The sequence below is a fragment of the Bombus vosnesenskii genome, unplaced genomic scaffold, assembly GCF_011952255.1.
Source record: "Bombus vosnesenskii isolate JDL3184/JDL3185 unplaced genomic scaffold, Bvos_JDL3184-5_v1.1 scf7180000015967, whole genome shotgun sequence".
NCBI classification, from domain to species: Eukaryota; Metazoa; Arthropoda; class Insecta; order Hymenoptera; family Apidae; genus Bombus; species Bombus vosnesenskii.
This window is the reverse complement of record NW_022884227.1, coordinates 35,885-46,704: the sequence shown is the minus strand read 5'-3', so window position 1 is coordinate 46,704 and position 10,820 is coordinate 35,885. Positions and strand designations below refer to the sequence as shown.

Sequence of the window (10,820 nt, the reverse complement as noted above, 5' to 3'; positions counted from 1 at the left end):
TTAAGGACTAAAATTAAAACTTATGAGTTTGTTTATAATTTTAATAGATTTTATTAATATTGTGTTTACTGGTTTATTAATTACAAGAAAGTTTGTAAAAGACTGAAGTTTTACGTAAAAAGTACAAATATTCTTTCAACAAAATTAGTCAAATCACATCATTATTTATACATATTGTATATAAATAAAATATGCGGATATATTACTTTACCCTAGAATTAAAATTCAATAATATTGAAGAATCCTATTTATTCAGATTTTGTACATTATCGCTTCTAACCTCGGATAATAGAACAACAAATTAAATATTTTTAAACAAAAAAACTTTGTTCCTTTGTTTGATTTCCCTTGCTCGCGTTTCTTAACTACTTAGATATAAAATACTTACGTTTTCGAAAATTCATACTTCACAAGCTACTAAACGCTTTATCTGTTCAGAATAATTTATTGTTTTCTTAACTAGGTACATACCAAATACATCTATTAAGTTGGTATGTCTCATAATTACCAGTACATAAAGCTAAAACACTTTTGTACTATGCTTGTTATACATGGATCTAACAAATAATTTAACTTGTGTATTGTCGTTTGTATATTTTGTTACGTGTAAAATATTCTATTTCTACACTACTTACAAGTTCGATAAAGTGTACATTACACATCGCGAAATTTACATATTTTCACTTGGTTACCCTGCCCAATTCGAATATAATTCAGAACGTATGTGCTATATTTATATATTCTGCATTTGTTTTGTATATTATGTACACTGATCTGATCTTTGTAAACGCGAGTTTTGCGATATTAATGAGAAATTTGCCAATTTAATGGAAGTTGTTAATTTTTTCTGGCACGTTTCACGTTAGCAGACATGTTTCTTAAGTTACAGTCGAAAAGTGTTTTTATGTAAAAGAATAGGAATGATCAAGTTATTTTAAGATGACAAGATATTTCACGTCTTCTATTTAAATATAGCGTTAAATTTTAATTCCATCAATTCGTACATACTCATACATCGAATTTCCTTTTCTCATGTCATTTCTTTTCTTTCATTTCACATTTAATTACAAAGATAAAGTGTAAGTACGTTCCTCATAAAATTAATATCAAATGTCGCAAAATATACAAAAGTAAACTGAGAAGAGGGGTACATATTATTACACAAACTGTCGTTCATATTGCATATGTACATATGCAGTATAAAAACAATACTTTTTAGTTTTTAATCTCTTGTTTAAATAATCCTAATATCTGATTCGATATAACTGCGTTTATTGGAAGTAATTAAGCTATAGCCTGCGCATAAGAGAAGAAGGAACAAACACGTATAGTATACACGCTTAAATAACAAAATTAAGTCAGTTTACGTTCAATGTGAACTTGATCAAAGTTCCAGTCTCGAATTATAGAGTTTCTTACTATCAGTTTACAAAATTCGATATTACGATTATGTACCGTATTTGAAAAACATAAAATGCTTTGTTCAATTTTAAATAAAACTAATATTTACCAAAGCGAATACGAAAAAAATGTTATCATCAAACTCAATTTTCAATTATCAAACTTAATCCAGCACAAATACAAATGTTATTCGTGCTTTTTTACTTTTACTACTTTTCAACTCTCTATAGTTCGAGATTTGAGTTCCGCTAACTTTCTTTCTACTGCGCATGCGCAACAGGAAAACTTGAATTACACGTAATAGTCAAAAATTCGAAAATCTTATCCTTTCGTGGCAGCGAAAGTAACCTAGGACTAGAGGTTCCATAACATTAATAATAATAAGGCAATAATATTAATATTAATAATAATGTAATCGAGTACTACTAACAATATAATAATAATAATAATAATAGTATGGTAATGGCAAGATACACGCGGGTATAAATTAATCATTCCTTTCGTAATATCTACGACGTCTTCGGGATATTCTTTAGAAATTACTTTATTTCTGGTCAATATTCATTAACGAGCAACTTTTCTCTCTGTTTCTTATCACGATTTTTTTCACTTCATCACAATTGTACCGTTAGAAATTATTCAAAACATTGTTAAAATGTCCATGAAATATATGCAATTGCCGTATTGAATAAGCGAGTAATGAAGTTGCTGTTTCACTGAATAAAAGTGAAATCTCCAATGCGTGTGCTCAAGTATATAAGTTAAAAAAAGATTGGTACATCAATGCCTATTATTCTTAATCAATATTCATCATTTAACAATTAGGACCGAATTTTTACAAACCAACTCTAAACCACGACCCAATTTACAAATAAAAGATCGATGTGTAAATTAACTATCAACTATTAATCTCCAATCCTATGTGAAGATATAATGTTCGGACCAAATTTCTAAACTAACGTGGACAATTCATGCGGACTATTGGTGGTTGCTGCGCTACTTAGATCCAATGTGGCAGCCGGAAGACCAGAACTGACGCTGCCGGTTGCTTCCCGTGGCAAATGCTGCGATCTATTTAGCTTATTTCCAGGACTCGGTGGCGATCTATCTGCTGGTGTATCCGGTGGCGTAACCACGTTTCTGTGTCCGCTCACGTTCAGATGATTGTGCGTCGCCGCGATCGGAGCTGGCGATGAGAGCAACAAGGGCGGTGGAGACATTGACACGTGTCGATGATGATGATGGTGATGATAGTGTTGGTACTGTGCAGCTCGGCCGTGCGTTGCGTGGCTGGTATTTAGTTGGTTCGTCACGGGCCCGACTTTCGTTGGGCAGCCAGCATGGTGGATGGTTAACGGGCCACGTAGTTGTTGTTGCTGTTGTAGCTGGTGCTGGTTCTGGTGCTGTTGCAGCTGCTGCTGACGCTGCAGCTGTACCGCCGCTTCGCACTGTTCGCGCGCTAACGCCTTCACGGCATTCGTCTTCTCCTACGAAATAAGAATGATAGGTTAGGTTGTAGTCAGGGGCCATAACAAATTAAAAAAGTTATAATATAAGAATTTACATTTTAGTTGAAATGATTCTAGTTACGAATAAGTATTAAAGATGATTCAAATCTTTTTCGTTACCGATAACCATGGTGAAAACTCTTTTGGATTACTTTCAGCCATTGTCAATCTTATTGTCAATACTACATGCTTGAAGTAGAAGGAGGGGTACAGAGAAAAAGACTTTTTCTCAGCAAATATAATCGTTACTCAATTATTTTGTTCAACAGTTTTACAAATCTCCCAAAAATAAACGAGAATACGAAAATACACTGAATATCGTGTGTATGGTTATTTATAAAATCCCCTTGAAATAGTTGCGATCGCGGATCACATAAACAAACGAACCCGTCATTCTACAGAGTATCTTTTTCGGTGAAATTATGCAAACGTAAATGTAACTTCGGTAGAACTCCTCGAGAACTTGTAAGCTTATATCACTCTGACCCAACCAGTCCACTCTAAAGTGTATAATTTATAAAAGGGGATTATATTAATACGCGGAGGATGTGGTAGGTGGTAAGTTTTGCATATGAATGTTTGTTGATACAACGAATGGTTAAATGGAGGTTTTCATGAATGTGATAAGGACTAGATCGAATGTTTTACACTTATAACTAGAATGCGTATTTTTATACAAGTTTGTAGTTTTACGAACATAATCAAAGAAATAAAATTTTAATCGAGATTTATTTTCTTATATACGTATATTTTAGCGCATTTTATGCATTTTGCGCCATTTGCGTACTTTTCAATTTCGCACGAATAAAATAAAGATCAGCAATATAATTATAACGCTTCTTAAAAATGTGAAAAATCCTGGTTTCCTAAAAGCTTGTAATTGATTTCAGAAAAATTTTTATGAACTCTACCAGATAAATTATGGTAACTCTGAAAACAAAATTTCACGATAAAATGATTTCCGGGTAAAATACACATAAAAGATGATTTAGACGTGTTTGAACGTGTTCGTTTTCTTTTTTAATAGCGATATGTTCTTACCCTCTGCCACACGAAGACGTTATGGACCATTGCGCATCCACAAAACACGATGCCAAGGCTTATGAAAATCGACGTAACGATTGCCGGTGTGACACCAATTACCTCTCAGAGAAAAGACATCGACTCCCGACTGTCGGACGCCAACGCCGCGACGCATCTTAGTCCCCATCAGAGATAAGGCCCCAACCCCGACTTTCGGACTCCTTGGAATCCACACCAAACCCCCCAACATCCCCAAGCCAGGGTGTATATAAGCCGAGACTTCATCCAGCCCGGGGAGTTCTCGTTCTAGTTGCTGTTCTTGTACAACACCCCTTTCTCTGTTCAACGTTATTCTACTGTAAGTGCCAAAGTCATAATAAAGTTCGATAAAAGAGGATTAATAGTTGGGCTACGACTCAGCTTTCTTTTCTCTCGCAACCCAAGTATCCATTTTACGTGACACCGGCGTCGAATGAAACTGGATGAATGTATACAATATCATACCTGAAAGCATTGTTAGAGGATCATTATAACACGTATGCCATAACAAGCGGGACAAAGAATCAGCGCAAATACATATTCTCAATACATATAATTCTCGAAGCGTAAACTATATACATATGCTTTTCATTGAAATTTTCAATACTAGTCGCAAATTATTTTTCAATTAATTTATTATTTAAGTCTTTATATATCAATTCTCGACGAATAAATTACTTAAATTATAGAGAATCTATCTTCAGACAATAGAGAATTCAATATTTTTGGTCGTTAAGTAATTTACAAATTTCTAAAACGATTACGTTCGAAGTTTTGGACAGTATTTGAAGTTTCTAACATGACATTAAAAAAAAATAAATAAATTTTATGATATAATTAAAAAAACATTGTAGTCTATCATAATTTCTATTCCGTCAAATTTATTAAAACGCAGTTTTCTTCTGAACAGAGCCAAAATGTCCGTCTTGAATTGAGTTCAACAGCTTAACGATCGATCGAGCGAATGATAGCTTTGTAAACTAGCATGACACAACGTAAACTTTAGATTAGATCTCGATCCATCCACCAGCCGTATTCATGCATGACATGAATATTCTGTTTCAGCGCTTTATAAATTAATCTGTTAAAACTTCCCTAAAAGACGATCGTTTTTTATTTTTCTAAGAAAAATAATGACTATTCGGCGTTAAAATTAACTTTACTTACATTGGATTTCTAAACTGATTTCATACACTCAGAGATAGTTCACGGTATCTTTTAGATTCATGCCTGAATTCAAAAAAAATTAAACGTATAACTTATGTACTAGTATCTTTCAAAAGGTTAAAGTTGACAGAATTGAAGGAATTGGTTCTTACCAGTTAGAAAGACGGGAATGCTAATGAAAAACCCTCCGACAGCACATATCCGGCTGATGGATGATTTTTGCAGGTACTTGTTACTCCTGAAACAGACAAAATTTGAAGTGAAAGTCAGTTTCACGATTCTATGATAATTGAGCGAAATATAAAGGAACCAGTTTTTTGTTTAACAGCCAAGAATCTTTCAAAAATTCTACTGTAATTGATACTTCAAATATATTTAGTCAGACAAAGGATAATCATAATCGCAACGTTAATCTTAACTTTAATTCAAGGATCAAACAGTATCATTATACATATAAAAGTAAACATAAAGTCTATCCACATTATTGTTATTACTATTATTATTATTATATGTTATTCTATAATTGATTTTTATTTCTTTATTATCAATATTATTCTATTTTCTATAATGATTCAATTATAGATCTTATTTTTTGTCAATCATATTTCACTGAAAAGATCACTTTGAAAATAATCTAATAGTAAAAAATGAAAAATAATCTTTTTCTACCTTGTCTTCATTTTTTACAAACTCTGTCCACCGCCGTAAACCTATTAAATGCATGAAACGACAAAGCAAAGCTGCTTCACATAATTCCCCGCTCACGCAGTGTCAATCAGCTCACGACCGCAAACGATACTGCTAATTTTCAGCGACCACGAACGATTTCACCGTAATTGCCGGTGTGAAATTTACCAATACGTGCTCGAATTGGTCAATAATGGATAGAGCGCTCTTGCACACACTAATCTACCAACAAATAATATTGACTCAATTGAACAACAGCGCATAGATTAACGGACAAACCGCATGTTCCAAACAGATTTACAATCACGGCAGAAAATATATGCCGTTATAGATGTTTCCTGGTCAAGATTAATTTCCACGCGTTAAGAACATTGTAACCGGAATCTAGGAAGAACTAGCACTTCCTGGAATAATACTATTGTGTCCTCGATGAATGTCTCTCCGCAATGCCCTCGAGTGAGTTGTTTTTGTCTTTGGTCGTACGACGTCCGGGATGAGAATTCGGGGAACGGTTTTGCGCTGCTTTAATACATCTTTTTAGGAGGACCAGTGATTAATCTTTTCCCACTCATTTTCATCTCTAATTTCTCATGAGGCTAAGATTCCTGCATCTTTTATCATAATAATTTATTAATACTATTAATAAATTGAGACAATTTTACACGTCGTATTTTGCGTTATAAGATGACTTGTAATTTGTAAAATTTACCTGTAAAATTCCTTTGTTTGTTTTACCGAAGCAATAGTTGGCATTTCTATACGACAATAAGAATTTGTTAATACTAATAATTTGTAAGGTTATCATGTTATCATTCTTCTAATGGATAGTATATTATTGAAACTTTTTTAATATTGAAACGCGATATTTTTTTGGAGAAGAAGTGCATAGTAGTAAAGAGTTGAATTCTACGGACGTAAAAAGTGGACATAACATTTTCTGTATATGGAGTCGCCTGGCCTAAACATTTTATGATTTCCGGGCAAAATACAGACGAATCCAGCGCTGATTTTAAAGTAGCTTCATTCAAATAAGCCACAATAAGAAATTCCCACGAAACAGTTGCGTTCATCCCCTTTCGAGGTCGCCGACCTCTTTGAATGCGTTTCAAGAGCGTCGTACCAATGAAACTTCGAGTTCTAAACTAATTTCTCAGCCTTTTGCGTTAAATTTAACCTTCCGCGTTAGTGTATTTCGGACGAGCTCCTATTTTACGCTTTCGTCGACTTCACCAACGTAACACGCAGCATCCGCAAGTAAAACTGTCTCTTAAATTTGATGTGACACCAATACACGACGAGAAGAATCACAATGCCATTTTTATTCCACTTCGTTAATTTTTCGTCGTAAGGTTTAGCTGTAAATAGGATTAAAAAAATTTAGATTAACGAGGAATTTAAAATTGATCTGTTAAATCAACAATTTCCATTAGTTGTCAATAGATTTTATAAGCCTCAGATTACTGAGAAATTATACACATTGCAAAATATTTACCATTGGTTATCCACGCTACACGTAAATTTGATCAATCTACCAATGCACTAACACTGCAATAAATTTCTATTGCAACATTCCACGCTCCTTTGCCGCACCTTAAACTCCTCGCTAGATTTATTCCACCTTAAAGTGCCACATAACTCCTACGACACCGATATCAAATCTTAAACTCCACCAAATTCCAGAGAAACTTGATTTCGTCGAAAGTAAGAGATTAAACTTAAAAAGCAATTTATTTCATCTTTAAACTATCCCAAACTTCTTAAATATAATTTATATATATAAAATATTATACACTTATTGTGTGCATTATATATTTCAAGAACTTTGCAATAAAAAATAAAACTTATTACATTTAAGATATGGTTATATCGCACAGGCTCGAATATGATAAAGATGTTAAATAAATGTCTCGAATCTCCGCAACAAACTCACACAAACCACCTAAAACACGTATACACAATGTGCATTCACTACGAACTCGACTCCCATTCCCTGCCAAAATCACAGGCATGCAGAATCAATTTCACTGCTCGAGCTAGTTGAATAGGGAAGAAGGTCGAGAGCTGGAGTTAAGGAGCATAGTCGGTAAAGAATCGCGTGCCGCCGCGCCATTAAGATCAAGCCCACGATCTCAACAATAAATATTAGACGGTTCTCTGACCTGCATTTCGCGTGCGACTCGGAACGATTCAAAAACGCGTAAATTTCCCATGAGTCGAATCAAACGTTCGCGATTTATCGCATTTAGGTTATATCGATATTGTCCACGAGTGGAGGCATTCAAACACAGATTGCTTTGTGTCACTCTATCGTAACTGCCCGTAATACATGATAATTTAATTTCGAATTCTTTCGAATATATGCACGTAACGAAAAATTTGTATTGGTTAGTCAATTGCAGACCAACCAGTTGTTAGCCAGTGAAAATAATGTAGATAATAATAGTGAAGAATTAGCTCGAGAAGAGTAAACAAACAAGGCGCCTTAATAAAAGGCACAATGTGGGTCCGCAAAGTGATGGGATTTCGGCGCATGCGCATTGTTTCGCATCAACTTACAATTAGACATGCACGAAAGCTTCATTTCTGCCGCATACATACTTGGATTCGCGTGCATGAAATTCACAAAGTAGGTTATTGCTTGAAAAACAGCTTTAATCGAGCGAAGCTTTTAACCAGACTGAAATCAAGTCTTGGTTTCTTTAGAAATTCAGATGGAATAAGAGAAACCTATTTTATCTGTGGATAAAGGTTAGGCTGCATCGGTTGGCTTATATGACTTTCCGGTGACTTTGAAGGGTAATACGGCGCCGGCGGTCGAGAAGGTAACTTCTCTATTGAACGAGATCTCATTGATCTCGTCTAAGCAGGAAGAGTCTGTCGGCCCTTTGATTTTATACGAGTCTTTCCATTCACGATCGTGCGAGCTGGCTACAGGCGACGACACGGACCCCCGACAAAACTGTCTGAGCCTATTCAAGGCGACGTCAAATAGTTTCACTCGGAGAGATGAATGGAGATAAGAATCACCGGAGCGTCTCTGCGCTTCGATGACAATGATATTTGGTAAATCCTCTTCTTGTTTCTCGTTTTGAAAGAAGGTTGTAAAGAAGAGTGCTACTAGATCGTCTAGGGAAATTACACGGTATATATTGCGTAATGCTATTGATTTATCAAAAATAACAAGAGGTTAAGGAGCTTTGGGAAGGTTGATTCAATTTTTTATAACCTGACATCTCTTTGAACAAATGTCTTAAGAAACGCTTGAATAAAATGTTAAAAAAATAATAATCTTTTAATGAAATAATCATCTAAAATGAAATCTTTTCCTGTATTTTTAGACAATAAGATTTACTATATCCTACGCCATAATAAGAATCAATTTGCTATGAACTGGTATCTCGGAAATTGTAAGAATTCAGAAAATATAAGGAGGCCGGAAGAGGTAAATGAAATCCACAGAAACATTGACCCAACCTCAGCCCAGTTAGCCAACAAACTAAAATATCTCGCTGCCATTTCTATATTTACGACCAGAACGTGGTCATTAATTGAGTCTAGCGACTGCACCGTAGACGAGTCACTGACCGATGTTGCTTTAATGGATATGCGGAAAATCACGTGTTCCAGGTTTCAGGGATGCAGTTGTTTTCATTTCCGGAGAATACGGTCGACTCGCGTGTGTATACCAATCTATCTGAGGATAGGTGTTCGTTAGAATTATTAACTATATTACTTTCAACCTTGTGATTAAAATTTTTAAACGTCACTTAATAGCAATTCAGTCGAGTAAGTACAAACTTTCAAATGTCCTAATTTTCAAATCTTTATATTTTTTAATCCCAAAGATATTTTATTATTTGCCGTAGATCAAGCTTCGTGTTACCGGTACTGTAACATTACAATCCTACGAGAAGCAGAAAATAGTGAAAAAATCTGACCTAATAGATAGTAGTCAATATTCCTTTGACGCGTCTTATGCGAACCGCAGTTAGAGGAAATGCAAATAAGCTCTTACGAAACGGTTTGCCTCACGACAAGCCTACGAACAACGCCCAATGCAAGTTCGGTGGGAGTTACAGGAAGAGGGACGTCTAAAATCAACTAGGAATCCCTATTCAATCGTCTAATTTTCGATTCCGGCATTGAACTTCCCGAAGAAAATTAAATACAATTCCGACTCGAGATTTAATTTCAGTCTCGTAGCTAATGCAATCTAATCGCGTTTGCAAGGCTACGCTTCCGGTCAGAAGCCACACGCTTCGATCGCGTACTTTCCGCATCGGAAGCGTACGCTTCGGTACTAACCGCGTCGATTTTCAAAGGAATCATTGGACACCGGAAGAAGAAGAAGGAGGAAGAATAAAAGCACGTAAACCGACAGGAAGTCAATCGAGACAAAATCGATATCGTTGAAAGTCGAAAAAAGACCCGAATTTAGGCTACAGTACATATTCGAATTGAATATAATCAAGGTATAGATTTTCTTCTCCTGAAAATTATAAACATAAATGAGTCGACAAGCGATCTTGAAAAGCGTCTGTTCCATCTAGATTATGTAAATTGCGTGAATTACTGTTAGCCATAATTCATAATTTATCGAAAAAGCGCGCTTCTTCTCAACCACGCTTTCCCCTACCAGCACCGACATTATCGGCAGGTCGATAAGTATCAAAATACCACAAAGATATTAATCTCATCTTTCTTCTAACCGCGAAAAAATGCCGCGCAAATGATAAAACAACAGATCAGCCAGAAACATCGAATTCTCCACGCTTCCGACTGCAAGAAGAAAAACAAAGTTATTTGTGTATGATGGAAACGTCTCTGGACGATGCTCTTGTCACAGACGAAATTCGAGCAGCTGTATATAACAAACCGAAATTCCGAACGCCTTATCGCGTGTGACCGTCCGGTCAGCATCCGTTCTCAGCCGCCTGAGTGGCATTCGATCACTCCAGCCGTTCTCCGAATTTTACACTAAGTATAAACAAAACC

The 10,820-nt window shown here is 35.3% G+C and overlaps 1 protein-coding gene and 1 long non-coding RNA gene across 5 annotated transcripts; both read right to left on the bottom strand.

The window, feature by feature from the left end:
* Positions 1-1,844: 1,844 nt before the first annotated feature.
* Positions 1,845-4,319, bottom strand: LOC117241473 (dual specificity tyrosine-phosphorylation-regulated kinase 1A-like). 3 transcript variants are annotated; one of them, XM_033507394.1, is made up of 2 exons: positions 3,951-4,319; positions 1,845-2,888 (listed from the first exon to the last, which is right to left on the bottom strand). In XM_033507394.1, exons 1-2 carry the CDS (start codon positions 3,978-3,980, stop codon positions 2,352-2,354), a joined length of 567 nt encoding a protein of 188 aa, XP_033363285.1. In that variant the 5' UTR covers positions 3,981-4,319; the 3' UTR covers positions 1,845-2,351. The 3 variants fall into 3 exon arrangements, 2 of the variants coding, with proteins under 2 accessions (XP_033363285.1, XP_033363284.1); XM_033507393.1 differs by lacking the exon at positions 3,951-4,319 and adding an exon at positions 3,030-3,290; XR_004495003.1 differs by lacking the exon at positions 3,951-4,319 and adding an exon at positions 2,966-3,290 and having other exon boundaries at positions 2,792-2,888.
* A 75-nt stretch (positions 4,320-4,394) lies between these two features.
* On the bottom strand, positions 4,395-8,192 carry LOC117241475. 2 transcript variants are annotated; one of them, XR_004495005.1, is made up of 3 exons: positions 7,985-8,192; positions 5,291-5,376; positions 4,395-4,436 (listed from the first exon to the last, which is right to left on the bottom strand). It is a non-coding gene; the product is annotated as an uncharacterized LOC117241475 (long non-coding RNA). The 2 variants fall into 2 exon arrangements; XR_004495004.1 differs by lacking the exon at positions 7,985-8,192 and adding an exon at positions 5,808-6,106.
* Positions 8,193-10,820: the final 2,628 nt, after the last annotated feature.